The 16,844-nt window shown below is 43.5% G+C and overlaps 1 protein-coding gene across 1 annotated transcript in view; it reads left to right on the top strand.

Moving 5' to 3' along the window:
• PCCA (propionyl-CoA carboxylase subunit alpha) overlaps nt 1–16,844 on the top strand; it is a 937,632-nt gene that overhangs the window by 360,337 nt on the left and 560,451 nt on the right. Inside the window, exon 11 of the mRNA XM_033947881.1 lies at nt 7,642–7,736. Within this exon, the coding sequence (XP_033803772.1) occupies nt 7,642–7,736 (95 nt within the window). The remainder of the gene's footprint in view (nt 1–7,641; nt 7,737–16,844) is intronic.

Below are 16,844 nucleotides of genomic sequence, written 5' to 3'. Positions count from 1 at the left end.
CAAAAGACTTTACCAAAATGCGATGTTAGCCAACCGTTCAGGTAATTATGCGTTTCACTTCTCTTTTTACCTGAAACATCTGATTCAACAACTGGCCTCTTTTCAAAAGTATCTTCCTGACCGTAAACTTCCTGCATTTCAACAATGCACTTCCAGTCTCCTGCAACTCAGGAAGTTTATGGTCCGTTCCATCTATGATACTTTTGAACTCACATCCCGAGCCACGGCTATGTCTGTAGCGATGAGATGAGTAGCATGGCTTCGAGTCTCAGACCTTGATGTGAACCACCAGGACCGCCTTGCCAATGCTCCCTGCCTGGGTGACGAGCTGTTTGGAGAGTCTATGGATACCACCACTCAAAAGCTCTCTGCCCATGAGACGAAGTGGGATACCTTGTTGAAAAATAAGAAGAAGCCTCCTCCTCCTCGTCCTTTTAGACAGCAACCTTCATATCAGAGGCGGTTTTCTGCTTGGCCAGTTCAGCATCATCCTCCTCAACCTCGGAGGCAACGGCAACAGCATCAACAGGCTCGTCAGCAACAGCAGCCTGCCATCATGCCTGTCACTCAGACTAAGCCGACTCAGCCCTTTTGACTCCCTTCTCCAGGGCATTGCCAGTCTTCCTCCCTCCTGTCCTCTTCCACAGCCCATAGGAGGTCGATTAAACATTTTTCACTCTCGATGGGAAGTAATCACCACCGACCAGTGGGTGCTCTCGATCATAACCCACGGCTACTCCCTCGATTTTCAGACTCCTCCGCCGTTAGGCCTGCCAAAAGAGTCTGCTTCCAACAGGTCTCAGTCCCTCCTTCTCGCTCAAGAGGTTCAATCCCTCCTTCTTCTCAATGCCATCGAAGAAGTTCCTCAAGATCAGAGAGGTCAGGGATTTTACTCCAGGTACTTTCTAGTTCCCAAAAAGACCGGAGACCTCAGACCCATCTTAGATCTCAGAGATCTCAACAAATGTTTGGTCAAAGAGAAGTTCAAAATGCTCTCTCTTGCCACCCTCTACCCTCTTCTCACTCAGGGCGACTGGCTATGCTCCCTCGATCTCAAAGAGGCTTACACACATATTCCTATCCATCTGACATCCAGGCAATATCTCCGCTTTCTCATCAATCAACATCATTATCAGTACAAGGTGCTACCCTTCGGTCTGGCCTCCTCTCCCAGGGTGTTCACCAAGTGTCTGATTGTGGTAGCGGCCTATCTCCGCTCTCACAATTTTCAAGTATTCCCTTATCTGGACGATTGGCTGATCAAGGCTCATTCACCTCAGGCGGTTCTGCTTGCCACCAATCACACCATTCACTTCCTTTGACTGTTGGGGTTCGAAATCAATCTACCCAAGTCGCATTTCATTCCGACCCAGCGGCTTCAATTTATTGGAGCCATTCTGGACACTGTTCTGATGAGGGCGTTTCTTCCATCCAACCGCCTTCAGACCATCCTTCATCTCTGTCAACAGGTGTTTCAACAGATTACAATCTCTGCGAATCACATGATGGTGCTCTTGGGGCACATGGCTTCCACAGTATATGTCACCCCCTTCGCACGTCTCCACCTGCGTACTCCTCAATGGACCCTAGCGACTCAGTGGTCACAAGCGGCAGATCCTTGCTCCCAACTCATATCTGTGACCTCGTCTCTTCGACAGTCGCTTCTTTGGTGGTTGACATCTTCAAATCTATCCAGAGGTCTACTGTTCCATCTACCTCCTCATCAACTAGTCATCATCACAGATTCCTCCCCCTATGCTTGGGGAGCTCACTTGAACGAGTTCCAAACTCAGGGGTTTTGGACTGCCCAGGAAAAGAAACACCACATCAATTTCCTGGAACTACGAGCAATGTTTTATGCCCTCAAGGCATTTCAACATCTTCTCTTTCCTCAAGTACTACTCATTTGCACAGACAATCAAGTTGCAATGTACTACATCAACAAACAGGGAGGGACGGACTCTCGCCTGTTGTGTCAGGAAGCCCAACGGATTTGGTCTTGGGCGACAGCTCGTCATTTATTCCTGAAGGCTGTCTACATTCAAGGGGAGCAGAATTCCTTGGCAGACAATCTCAGCAGAATTCTCCAACCTCACGAATGGACTCTCGATCCCTTGACTCTCCAGTCCATTTTCGATCAATGGGGCACTCCTCAGGTAGACCTCTTTGCAGCTCCTCACAATCATCAGCTGCCCCTGTTTTGCTCCAGACTCTACTCTCCTCACCGTCTGGCTCCCGATGCATTTCTCCTGGATTGGACCAATCTCTTCCTATATGCATTTCCTCCTCTACCGCTCATGCTGCGCACATTGTTCAAGCTCCGGAGGGAACGAGCCACCATGATTCTCATCGCTCCACGGTGGCCCAGGCAACATTGGTATTCCCTTCTACTTCAACTCAGTTCCAGGGAACCTATAATTCTTCCACTGTTTCCTTCTCTGCTTTCTCAGCATCAGCAGACCCTACTGCATCCCAACCTACAGTCTCTGCACCTGACAGCTTGGTATCTCTCGGGCTGACTTCGGCTCACTCACTCCTTTCTCAGCCTGTCCGCTCTATCATTGATGCTTCCAGGAAACCGGCCACGCTCCAGTGTTATCAACAGAAGTGGTCTCGGTTTTCTTCCTGGTGCCTCTTACATCACCATAATCCCATGTCTCTAGCAGTGGGACTGGTGTTGGACTATCTCCTTTCCTTGTCCGACTCTCAAATCTCAAGTCTCAAATCTACTTCTATCAGAGTTCACCTTAGTGCCATTGCTGCTTTTCATGAGCCAATTCATGGAAAACCCCTCTCGGCTCATCCTTTAGTTTCTAGGTTCATGAGGGGACTTTTTAATGTGAAACCACAAGTTTCAAGTTTAATGATTTTTTGATTAATCGCTTAATCTTAATTCAAAGCGATGTACAATTTAAAATACATTCAGAGGGAAACAATACAATACAAACTTTAAAAAAGATTAAACATATAATACAAATCAAACTTACATAATAACATAATATTAGAAATAGTTCAACATATTCGTAACAAAAGGTAAAAAGGGGAAGTGAAATACAATTCATGATAGAAAAGTAGAACAAACAAAGGAAAAGAACATTGGGAAGGTATGTAACAGTAAAATTTAAGATTTAAAACAACAGTTTAAAAATTAATAAATCAAATGCCAAATGCATCTTTAAAAAGAAATATTTTTAAATTACTTTTAAATTTTCCCAGATCATGCTCATTATGTAGATAGATTGGGAGGGCGTTCCAGATCTGTGGAGCAGTTACTGGAAAAATGAATTGCCGTCTTGTATTAATGATCTTAAGTGAAGGAATGGTTAGTAGATTTTGCTCATTGGACCTTAATGTTCTAGTCGGATTGTATGGGATTAATAGTTTATAGATAAAAGCTGGAGTTTTATTGAGTAAAGCCTTGAAAGTGAGTAGACAGAGTTTATAAGTTATTCGATGAGTGACTGGGAGCCAATGTGCTTCTATTAAAAGAGGAGTAACATGATCAAACTTTCTAGAGTTAGTTATAAGTTTAATAGAGACGTTTTGAATAATTTGGAGACGTTTGATCTCATTTAATGCTATCCCTTTAAAGAGTGCGTTGCAGTAGTCCAATTTTGCAATTACCAACGAGTGAATAAGAATATTTAAAGATTTGGGGCATAGAAATTTTGAAATTGCTCGAATCTTACGTAGTCTGTAAAAGGTGGTTTTGATAATAGTACTGATGTGATCATGAAAATTAAGTTTGGTGTCAAAAGTAACCTCTAAGATTTTTATATTGTTTACTAATTGCAATGGGATATTTTTTATAGTAATAGGAGCAATGAGAGTGGAACTTTCTTTCCATGGGAATAACATAATATTGGATTTTTTGATATTGAGAGCCAATTTGTTTGCATTTAACCAGTGATAAACTAGGTCAAGTTTTTCGTTGATCTCAAGCCCCCTCCTGTAGTCTGGGATCTCAATGTGGTTCTGTCTGCTTTAATGAAGCCTCCTTTCGAACCTTTGGCCACAGTGCATTTCAAATTTCTTACTTGGAAAGTGGTCTTTCTTATAGCTCTCACTTCTGCCAGGAGGGTCAGTGAGCTTCACGCACTAGTAGCCGATCCACCTTTCACTGTTTTTCACCATGATAAGGTGGTCCTCCGTACACATCCAAAGTTTCTCCCTAAGGTTGTGTCTGACTTTCATCTTAATCAGTCCATAGTCCTACCTGTTTTTTTTCCAAAGCCTCATTCTCATCCAGGTGAACAGGCTTTGCATACCTTGGACTGTAAACGTGCTCTGGCTTACTATCTTGACTGCACTAAGCCTCACATATCATCTCCTCAACTGTTTTTGTCCTTTGATCCTAACAAGTTGGGTCATCCTGTATCTAAACGCACTCTATCCAATTGGCTTGCGGCTTGCGTTTCATTCTGTTATGCTCAGTCGGGCCTGACACTGGAAGGTTCTGTCACGGGCCACAAAGTTAGAGCTATGGCAGCGTCTGTAGCTTTCCTCCGCTCCACTTCCATTGAGGAAATCTGCAAGGCTGCTACTTGGTCCTCAGTTCATACTTTTACATCTCACTATTGTCTGGATGCATTCTCCAGACGGGATGGACACTTCAGCCAATCTGTTTTACAAAATTTATTTTCCTAATGGCCAACCTTCCCTCCATCCCTCTTTTTGTTAGCTTGGAGGTCACCCATCAGTCAAGAATATGCTGCCTGCTTGTCCTGGGATAAAGCACAGTTACTTACCGTAACAGATGTTATCCAGGGACAGCAGGCAGATATTTTTGCGTCCCTCCCACCTCCCCGGGTTGGCTTCTTAGCTGGCTTATCCTAACTGGGGACCGTGCGCCTTCGTCGGGCGGGAAGGCACTCGCGCACGCGCGGAGCGGCCTAACTAGAACTTTCTAAGTTCTTAGAGTGCAATCACTCTAAAATTGTCCGTACCGGGGCTCCGTCGGTGCCGTCACCCATCAGTCAAGAATATCTGCCTGCTGTCCCTGGATAACCCCTGTTACGGTAAGTAACAGTGCTTTTTGGCTTTCTTAATTTTTTTAGTATATTTTTTTTTGGTTCTGTTAATTTCAGATCTATAATGTGCAATTAATGAATTATTTAGATAAATTTGAAATTTTACACCTCGGAAGCGGAAATCCATGCAGGACGTACTTCTTGAACGGAGAAACTTTAATTAGGACTTCAGCAGAACGAGATTTAGGAGTAATCATCAGTGCAGACATGAAAACTGCCAATCAAGTGGAGAAGGCTTCATCTAAGGCAAGGCAGATATTGGGTTGTATCAATAGAAGTTTCGTCAGCCGAAAGCCTGAAGTCATAATGCCGTTGTACAGGGCCATGGTGAGACCTCATCTGGAGTACTGTGTGCAATTCTGGAGGCCACATTACAGTAAAGATGTGCGCAGAATTGAATCGGTTCAGCGGACGGCCACCAGGATGATCTCGGGGCTCAAGGGTCTCTCGTACGAAGAGAGATTGAACAAATTGCAGCTCTACTCTCTCGCGGAACGTAGGGAGAGGGGAGATATGATCGAAACATTTAAGTACCTCACGGGTCGAAGTGGAAGATGATATTTTCTTTCTCAAGGGACCCTCGGCCACAAGAGGGCACCCGCTCAAACTCAGGGGTGGAAAATTTCATGGCGACACCAGAAAGTATTTCTTCACAGAGAGAGTGGTTGATCATTGGAACAAGCTTCCAGTGCAGGTGATCGAGGCAGACAGCGTGCCAGACTTTAAGAATAAATGGGATACCCATGTGGGATCCCTACGAGGGTCAAGATAAGGAAATTGGGTCATTAGGGCATAGACAGGGTAAGCAGAGTGGGCAGACTTGATGGGCTGTAGCCCTTTTCTGCCGTCATCTTCTATGTTTCTATGTAAGTGGAAACTTGGACATCTACATTTAGATTGAAATTAAATCTGGGTAAATCAAAATTCTTTCTAGCTAGTCCTAATGAAAAAAATTACTGAAACAACTCTACTTTAAACAGTCAATCTTGTTCGATATCCCCTAAGCTGAAAATTTTAGGGGTTATTTTAGATCGGTCTTTATCTTTTAAGGCCCATACAGATTCACTGGTTAAGAGATGTTTTATTTTCCTTTGGAAGCTACGTACTATTAGGAAATATTTTGATTCTATATCATTTAAAATCCTGGTCCAATCTTCAGTCCTTTCAATATTGGATTATTGTAATGTTATTTATCTGGGATCGTATAAAATAATCACTTACCGACTAAAAATCATACAAAATACAGCTATTCGTTTGATTTTTAATTTGAAAAAACATGATCATATCGGTGTATATTATCAAAAGCTTCACTGGCTACCGTTTGAAGCTAGAGTGTTATTTAAATTTGGGTGCATTTGTTTTAAAGTTTTATTTGGTTTAGCACTGGCTTACCTCGTTTCTCATTTTAATTTTTATATTTTTAAGAAAAATATCCATAGATCTGGTTGGTTTTATTTTTCTTCTGCAAATGCATGTCGTTACAAAAAATTTTTGGATAGGATCTTAGCATTCCAAGCAGTATTAATGAATTCATGTTTGAATCTTCTTATTTCTCCATTTCTTACCTACTATCAATTTCGAAAAGATCTTAAAACTCACTTAAACAATATAATATACATTATTGACTTTTTATATTATCTTGTTGTCATAATGTACTTTTTTTTATTAGTGCTTATTTTAGTCTATATCATGTTATCCTTATTCATCAGTTTTAATGCTTGTATTAGTTACTTAGAATTTTATTATGTATGATGATATTTTTTATTATATTGTATGCTGAGTACCTAATTGTGTAAACTGCTATGAACTGCTGATTAGGTGGTATATAGAAATAAATTATTGTTATTATTAATTATAAATCCACTGTTCCCTCTTCCACACCAGTGCCACTACATTTCCTTCTTGTCTCAAAGTTGGTGCCTCCAACACCACAAACTAACTGCGATGCTATGTGCTTTGCCCATCCAATGCCGGGAGCCATAATATTGCCTCTGTAAATCTTACTGAGGTGCTCAATTATTCTGGTCTTAATCAGTCTAGTCATATGCCCCACATATAATTAGTAGCATTGGCACCTTATAAGATTCACAACTGCCATATTAGTCTGTCTTGGCTTGCAACTTATGCTCATGCTGTCATGGGGATGTCTTATGGATTTAACCTCCATTGCATGACTACAAAAGAGCATTGACCACATCGATTATGCCTGACCTCTTCAGAGGCATCTTCAGGCAGATGACTTAAAAACTGCAATCATGAGTTTGGTCTTTCCCACTTGTTTGAATTGGTTATCCTAAAAATTAAAACAATCTTTTGCCCAAAACTGGGTAGAAAAAGGATTTTGGACTATTTACAAATGGTTAGCATGTATAATACAATAATATCTGTTCTAGGACCCATTGCATAAAATGAGCCCTATAGCAGAAAGTATATAATAATGTGATTTGGATGTACAAATGATTAATTGATAATTCTTTTAATGTGTTGCTTTTATTTATTTTTATGGATTTAACCTTAGTGGGTCCTTCTCGTACTATAAATAGTTTACAAACTTATAACTTAAAGACAAAATGTATGTGCTCATTTATTGACATTGGGTTTTCTTTAATAGATATTGGCAGATAAACACGATAATGCTTTGTGGCTCAATGAAAGAGAATGCTCTATCCAGAGAAGAAATCAAAAGGTTGTGGAAGAGGCACCAAGGTAAATAAATTTTGCAAGAGATCTGGCTAATCAGTAAGGCTTTCCCAGATTCTTTTAAATAGTATGGAGCTCATAATCGAAAGAGAAAAAGTCCAAAAAACGTCCTTAAGTCAGCACTTGGACGAACATTTCTCAAAAACGTCCAAGCGCCGATAATAAAACCGGGTTTTGGACGTATTTAAAAACGACCTAGGCCTTCATAGTGCCGCTCAACGTCCAAAGCTAAACGGGGCGTTTCGGGAGGGATGTCAAGAGTGGCAGTTGGGCGGGACATGGACCGGCTTAGACTTAGTCGTACAGCATGTAAAACCGAAAGTTTTACAGCAGAGCTTAGACGGAACTTGGACGTTGTGACTTAGACCATGTAAAACATGGTCTAAGTCACAAAAACCCACCTAAACTCACCAGATAAGCACTTCAAACACATAACACAGACTCCCACACACTACCCCAGTGAACACCAACCCCTCCCACCCCCATAAAAATTTTATTCACAACTTTAAATTTCAGCCTCCAGACCATCATCACCTGGCCGCCTGGCATAGGAAAGCCTAGTCGTCCTTCCCAGAGGCAGCTTAAGTCATCTTGGGGGTGGGTTAGGGACCCATAGAGAAGAGGACCCATGCCCATAAGCCCCTGTAATCACTGCATTGATACTTAAACATGTGCACTCCCCTTTACACCCCTAAAACCCTTTTGTACTGGCATATAAGTGGCCTCTGAAGCCATAAGGGCTATTGGGTTGGTAGATAAGTGGGTCTAGGGGATTCTGGAGGTGGTTTGGGGGGCTCACCGTGACCTATAAGAAGCTGTAGGGAGGAGAAGCCATGGCACTCTTTTTGTGAAGTTCACAGCAGTGCCTTGTAAGGTACCCCGCAATTTAGATGGCATGTCTGGGTATTCAATCCATCACTTTGCAGACCCCCTTCCACGTCCAGCAGGGCTTGTTCTAGGCGTTTTGGACTTGGATGGAAAGTTGGCCGGAAATGTGGTATAAAGATGGACGATTTAGCGGCTTGGACGATCAGATCGGCAGGATGTATAATTAGACGATTTTCGAAAGTAAAAAAAAGTTGGACGTCTCTTTCGGAAATGTGTCTTAGGCTCTTTTTAACTTTGGACGACTTGCGAGAAGGACGTAAATGGACTTAAGACGTCCCTTTCGATTATGCCCCTCCAAGCTTCTTTAAATTCAAAAAGTTAGGGTTTTTTTTTTTTTACTCTTGATTCTCAGCTCAAAGTGAGATGAAAAAACTAGTTTCACACTTAATGAACTCTATTTTTCTCTAACCATAGTTCTGTTACATTAGTGCAGGAGTCTGTACTTTAGGTGTTGTCTGTCTAAATTCAGGAACTATGCAAAAGGATGTCAGTCACATCTTTCAGTTCCATCCCTCATCGATTGGCGTATGGTGCCCTCTCCAGTTTCTCCTTCTGCAAGTGAACTGAGAAGGTGTGTTCTGCTCTATTCGGTTTTAATTTTCAGGGTGTGGGAGCTTGCTTCACTCTTTTGATATCAGAAACTATGCCATAGGTGTCGGAATGGGGGGGGGGCATGGGGGCCATGGCCTCTCCCAAAATTGGCAGTGGCTCTGCTCTCTGCTCTATCTGTCTGTCTTACCTTCTCTACTGAGCCCTGGTGGTTCAGAGATGCAGCGTCCAGGAGCGAGCTTTCCGCGCACCTGCCCGCTGCTACTCGGTCAGTTGGTGGCTGCTGCGAGTTTTGCTTTCTTCAGCTGCTGAGCAGCATTGAGCTGGATCACGCTTTGGCGTTGCTGCTCGGCCTGAGTGGCTTCCTGACTGGCTCCCACGAATTCTCGTGATTTGTGAAAATTCACAGGAGCCAGTCAGGAAGCCGCTCAGCGCTGAGCAGCAGCGCCAAAGCGATCTCCTGCTCAGTGCGGCTCAGTGGCTGAAGAAACCCGATCTCGCAGCAGCCACCACTGACCGGGTTAGCAGCGGGGCAGGAGCACGGAAATCTCATTCCTGCCTGCTACATCTCTGGACCACCAGGGATCGGCAGAGGCGATACGACACATAGGGCAGAGAGGGGGGACAGAGTGCTGAGCCTGGGAGGGAAGGACAGGGTTCAGAGCCTGATAGGGAGGGAGTAGGGCTGGGTACAGAGCCCTGGCAGGGGAGTGAGGGAAGGGGGATGGAGCAAGGTGCTGAGCCTGGCAGGGCACTTGAATATTAAGTTGCCCAACTTATGTTCGAGTCAACCATTTTTCCTCTTATTTATATTTATATTTACTTATTTGAGTATATACGGTATTTCCTTCCTTCCCCCCTAGCGGGACCCTGCCGCACTACTTCTTTCTTCAGCTTTCAACTCTTGACTTCTGACTCCCAAACTCTCCCACACACCTACCTCCACCCCGGTGTTTGTTTGTTTTTTGTTTTTTTTAATCTTCAGGCAGCGTCAAATAGATCAGTGCCTTGCTATCGTCCTGCCCCGGAAGTCTTCTTTTAGCAGTGGTTTTCTGTTTCTGCATAGGTGGGCTGCAGAAGTCTTCCGGTCCAGGTTGACGGCAAGACAATGATTTTGTCAATGCTGCCCAAAGACTTTAAAAAAACACTGGGGAGGAGGTAGGGGTTTGGGAGTCAGGGAGTCAAAAGTTGAAAGCCAAAGAAAGAGGTCATGTGACAGGGTCCCTCTAGGGGAGAAGGAAGGAAATAACGTTATACACGCTACGGGCTGGGGGTAGGGGGTTGGGAAGCCAGGGAGAACAGATGCTGAGGGGATTGGGAAAGACAGATACTGCACATACTGGGAGAGGGTTGGGAAGAACAAATGCATGTGCTGGGAGGGTTAGGAAAGGAGAAAAATAGAGATGCCGCACAGGCGGGATAGTGGGAAGGGAGAGAAACAAATGCTGCGGGTGGGGGAGGGAAAAGGAACAGAGAATTGTTAGACATAGGTGTGTGGCGTGAGAGGGAAAGAGAGATGATGTATATGGGGAAAGGAAGAAAGAAGGAGAATTGTTGGACATGATAGTGGTGGAGAGGAGTGAGGCAATAATGTTACACTGGGAGGGGAGGAGAGATGACTCAAAGAAGGGAGAGATGTCAGATCACTAGAATGGGAAGGAGAGAGGTGCCAGACCACAGAATGGAAGGGAAGAGATGCCAGACTGCAGAAAGGAGAGGAGAGAAATGTTAGCAACATAGTAGATGATGGCAGATAAAGACCCGAATGGTCCATTCAGTCTGCCCAACCTGATTCAATTTAAATGTTTTAAATTTTTTCTTCTTAGCTATTTCTGGGCAAGAATCCAAAGCTCTCTCTGGTACTGTGCTTGGATTTCAACTGCCGAAATCTCCGTCAAAACCTACTCCAGCCCATCTACACCCTCCCAGCCATTGAAGCCCTCCCCAGCCCATATTCCCCCAAACGGCCATATACAGACACAGACCGTGCAGGTCTGCCCAGAACTGGCCTTAGTTCAATATTTAATATTTTCTGATTCTAGATCCTTTGTGTTCATTCCACGCTTCTTTGAACTCTGTCACTGTTTTCCTCTCCACCAACTCTCTCGGGACCACATTCTAGGCATCCACCACCCTCTCCGTAAAGTAGACTTTCCTAACATTGCTCTTGAATCAACTACCCCTCAACCTCAAATTATGTCCTCTGGTTTTACCATTTTCCTTTCTCTGGAAAATATTTATTTCTACGTTAATACCCTTCAAGTAGTTGAACGTCTGAATCATATCTCCCTTGTCCCTCCTTTCCTCTAGGATATACATATTCAGGGCTTCCAGTCTCTCCTCATACGTCTTTTGGCGCAAGCCTCCTATCATTTTCATCGCCCTCCTCTGGACCAGTTCAAGTCTTTACGTCCTTCACCAGATACGGTCTCCAAAACTGAACACAATACTCCAAGTGGGGCCTCACCAACGACCTATACAGGGGCATCAACACCTTCGTTCTTCTACTGGTTACGCCTCTTTTTATACAGCCCAGCATCCTTCTGGCAGCAGCCACCGTCTTGTCACTGTTTTTTCGCCTTTAGATCTTCGGACACTATCACCTCAAGAGCCCTCTCCCCGTCCATGCATATCAGCTTCTCACCTCCCAGCATATACGGTTCCTTCCGATTATTAATCCCCAAATGCATTATTCTGCATTTCTTTGCATTGAATTTTAGTTGACAGGCATTAGACCATTTCTTTAACTTTTGCAGATCCTTTTTCATATTTTCCACTCCCTCTTCGGTGTCTACTCTGTTACAAATCTTGGTATCATCCGCAAAAAAGCAAACTTTTCCTTCTAACATAAGAAAATAAGAAATGGCTTCGCCAGATCAGACTCTAGGTCCATCCAGTCCGGTGACTCGCACCCGCGGAGGCCAAGCCATGTGTTCCCTGCTGAGAAACCTTGTTTACTCGTATCCCCCAATGTGATTTGCAAGAAGGTGTGCATCCAACTTGCTCTTGAATCCCAGAATATTGGTCTCCATCACGACCTCCTCAGGGAGAGCGTTCCAAGCGTCCACCACTCGTTGTGTGAAACAGAACTTCCTAATATTTGTCCTGGGCCTGGTGCCCCTCAGTTTCAATCCATGACCTCTTGTCTGAGTCACATTTGACAATGTGAATAACGATGTTTCTTGCTCTATTTTGTCAAATCCTTTTAGTATTTTAAAAGTCTCTATCATGTCCCTTTGCAGTCTTCTCTTCTTGAGGGTGAACAATCCCAGTTTTCCGAGGCGTTCTTTGTAGCTCAAATTCTCGATACCTTTTACTAGCTTCGTGGCTCGCCTATGCACCCTCTCCAGCAGGGTTATATCCTTCTTTAGGTTGGGAGACCAGTATTGGACACAGTACTCCAAGTGTGGTCTGACCATTGCTCTGTAAAGCGGCATTATGATGTCCGCCGATCTACTTGTGATTCCCTTCTTTATCATGCCCAACATCCTATTTGCTTTCTTTGCTGCCGCTGCGCATTGAGCCGACGGCTTCAGGGTCCTGTCTATCAGTACCCCCAGGTCCCTTTCTTGTTCAGTCTTGCCCAGTGTCACACCTACCATTTTATATTCATGTTCCTTGTTTTTCTTACCCAGGTGCATCACTTTGCATTTTTCTATGTTAAACTTATCTGCCACTTTTCTGCCCATTTCTCTAGCTGATTCAAATCTCTCTGAAGTTCTTCTCTGTCCTTTTGTAACTCAACTACCTGACATAGTTTTGTGTCGTCTGCAAACTTGATTAAATTACTTGTTGTTTCATCTTCTAGGTCGTTTATGAAGATATTGAACAAGAAGGGCCCAAGAACCGATCCCTGGGGTACACCGCTCGTCACCTCTTCCCAGTCCGAGAACTTCCCATTTATGCCCACCCTCTGCAATCTGTTTTCCAACCATTTGCCTATCCATCTTAGTATATCTCCTTCTATTCCGTGGCTTTGTAGTTTCTTCAGAAGCCTTGCGTGGGGAACCTTGTCGAACGCTTTCTGGAAGTCCAAGTATATTATATCCACCGGTTCACCGCTATCAATTTGTTTGTTCACCAGCACTGAACCCTGAGAGACTCCATTACTCACCTTTTCCTTCCTCCGAGCGACTTCCATTAACCACCACCCTCTGGTGTCTGTCCGACAGCCAGTTTCTAACCCAGTTCACCTCCTATGAGGAACTGTATCAAAGGCTTTGATGAAATCTAAGTAAATTACATCTAGCTTATGTCCTCGATCCAACTCTCCGGTCACCCAATCAAAAAATTCAAGCAGGTTCGTTTGGCACAATTTACCTTTTGTAAAGCCATGTTGCCTTGATCCTGTAACCCATTAGATTCAAGGAAGTACACTATCCTTTCTTTCAGCAACACTTCCATTATTTTTCCAACAACCGAAGTGAGGCTCACCAGCCTGTAGTTTCCTGCTTCATCCCTGTGACCACTTTTGTGAATAGGGACCACATCTGCTCTCCTCCAATCCCCAGGAACCACTCTCGTCTCCAGAGATTTGATGAACAAGTCTTTAATAGGTCCTGCCAGATCCTCTCTAAGCTTCCTCAATATCCTAGAATGGATTCCATCTGGTCCCATCGTTTTGTCCACCTTCAGTTTTTCAAGTTGCTTATAAACACTCTCCTCCATAAACGGTGCAGAATCTACTCCATTTTCTCGTGTTACTTTGCCAGATAATCTCGGTCCTTCTCTAGGATTTTCTTCTGTGAACATAGAGCAGAAGTATTTGTTTAGCACGTTTGCTTTTTTCTCATCACTCTCCACATATCGGTTCCCGGCATCTTTTAGTTTAGCAATTCCATTTTTCATCTTCCTCCTTTCACTAATATATCTGAAAAAAATTTTGTCTCCCTTTTTTACATTTTTAGCCATTTGTTCTTCCACCTGTGCATTCGCCAGGCATATCGCTCTCTTGGCTTCTTTCAATTTCACCCTGTAGTCCTTTCTGCACTCCTCGTCTTGTTTTTTTTTTAATATTTCAAAAGTGACAACTCTTTCGCCTTTATTTTCTCCGCCACTAGTTTGGAGAACCATATCGGTTTTCTTCTTCTCTTGTTTTTATTTATTTTCTTCACATAAAGGTCCGTAACCATTTTTTATCGCTCCTTTCAGCTTAGACCATTGACTTTCCACTTCTCTTATGTCCTCCAATCCTAACAGCTCTTTCTTCAGGTACTCTCCTATTTCATTAAAGTCCGTTCGTTTAAAATCTTGGACTTTAAGTATCGTTCGTCCGCACTCCACTTTAGCCGTTATATCAAACCAAACCGTTTGATGATCGCTACTTCCCAGTTGAGCACCCAGTCGAACATTAGAGATACTCTCTCCATTTGTGAGGACCAGATCCAATATCGCTTTTTTCCTCGTGGGTTCCGTCACCATTTGTCTGAGCAGAGCCTCTGAGTTAGACCTCAGAAAGAGGGAGAGAAGGAGAGAGAGATGCCAGACCATGGGAGAGGAGAGAGATTCCAGGCTATGGGAAGGAGAGGAGAAAGATGCTAGACCATATGAGGGGGGAAGGGGGAAGACAGAGATGTCTGACCATGGGAGAGGCATGAGATGGTGCATAGGGATGGAGGGGAAGGGTAAACAGAGGGAGGAGATGGTGCACAGCAATGGTTACAGCAGGGAAGAAATGCTTCTTATGGATAGAGGGAGTAGGGGGGAAGAAAGAGGGAGGAGATGGTACACATGGATTGATGGGAAGGGAAGGCATGGAAAGGTAGATTTTGAGAAGAGTGCAGAAAAATTGAAGAAAGTTTAATGTTAAAAGTTAATGCTAAAGATTGATGTATGACTGTAATAGTATTAAATACCAGTGGGGAGAGAGCAAATGACTCCTAAAAACGCTCAGAAAAGTGAAACTCTGAAAGGGAGGTGGATACCTCCCCTTGAGGCAAGAGTTTACCGTCCAATCATTGCATTTGCTTTGTAGAACATCACTTTCTGACCACTGGTAAAAACTAGTATTGTTTAAATAAACTCTGTTAGATTGGTCGTCTGGAATTTTTGAAGTTTTACAAACGATCACCTCTTGGACAGATACGTTTAACAGTGTGTAGCATTGTAGAATTGGGTCTCCTGAAGCAGAATTTTCGAAACGGGGCCGCGTTGAGACCCCCAAGAGCCCTTACAACTACAAACTTTAAAGTTGGTACAGATAAGTGAATGGTATCATCGTTCCAAGCAAGAGTTGTGCATAATTGTTTTGAACTTTTTAGTCAATCTAAGAGTTTATTTAAACAATACTAGTTTTTACCAGTGGTCAGAAAGTGATGTTCTACAAAGCAAATGCAATGATTGGACGGTAAACTCTTGCCTCAAGGGGAGGTATCCACCTCCCTTTCAGAGTTTCACTTTTCTGAGCGTTTTTAGGAGTCATTTGCTCTCTCCCCACTGGTATTTAATACTATTACAGTCAGTCTCTCATTCATCAACATAATTCCTTTTCTGACTGGTATTTATATTGAGTCCCTGTATGCCTTTTTAACAAAGATTGATGTATGGCAGAAAGTGAAGGAGAGAAAAGTAGCAAATGGATAAGGTAGCCCTGGATACATAGTAACATAGTAAATGATGGCAGATAAAGACCTGAGTGGTCCATCCAGTCTGCCCAACCATAGATACTCCATAAATTAATTATTTAGTTTAAATGGTTTTTTTTGTTTAAATATTCCTGGGCCAGAAATCCAGAGCCCTGCCCAGTAGTGTGCTTAGGTTCCATCTACTGGAGTCTCCATCAAAGCTCACTCCAGCCCATCTTAACCATCCCAGCCATCGAAACCCTCCCCAGCCTGTCCTCAACTGAATGTTCATATATGGGACACAGGCCGTGCAAGCCTGGCCATTGCTGGCCTTAGTTCCTTCAATATATACCCATTATTTTCTGATTTAGAGATCCTCTGTGTTCATCCCATGCTTGTTTGAACTCTGTCACCAATTTCTTCTCCACCACCTCCTTCGGGAGTGCATTCCACACATCAACCACCCTCTCTGTAAAGAAGAATTTCCCAACATTACTCTTAAATCTACCAACCCTCAACCTCAAATTATGCCCTCTGGTTTTATCATTTTCCTTTCTCTGGAATAGATTTTGTTCTATGTTAATACCTTTCAAGTATTTGAACATCTGAATCATATCTCCCCTGTCCCTCTTTTCCTCTAGGGCAGGGGTGTCCAATGTCGGTCCTCGAGGGCCGCAGTCCAGTCGGGTTTTCAGGATTTCCCTAATGAATATGCATGAGATCTATTAGCATACAATGAAAGCAGTGCATGCAAATAGACCTCATGTATATTCATTGGGGAAATCCTGAAAATCCGACTGGACTGCGGCCCTCGAGGACCGACATTGGACATCCCTGCTCTAGGGTATACATATTCAGGGCTTCCAATCTCTCTCATATGTCTTCTGGTGCAAACCTCCTACCATTTTCATCGCCTTCCTCTATACTGCTTCAAGTCTTTTTAAGTTCTTCGCCAGATACGGTCTCTAAAATTGAACACAATACTCCCAAGTGGGGCCTCACCATCGACCTGTATAGGGGCAGCAACACCTTCTTTCTTATACTAGTCACGCCTCTCTCTATACAGCCTAGCATCCTTCTGGCAACAGCCACCACCTTGTCACACTGTTTCTTT

This window comes from Geotrypetes seraphini, chromosome 6 (genome assembly GCF_902459505.1).
Source record: "Geotrypetes seraphini chromosome 6, aGeoSer1.1, whole genome shotgun sequence".
Taxonomy (NCBI): domain Eukaryota; kingdom Metazoa; phylum Chordata; class Amphibia; order Gymnophiona; family Dermophiidae; genus Geotrypetes; species Geotrypetes seraphini.
The sequence above is the reverse complement of the archived record's forward strand: the minus strand, read 5'-3'. Positions and strand labels throughout refer to the sequence as shown.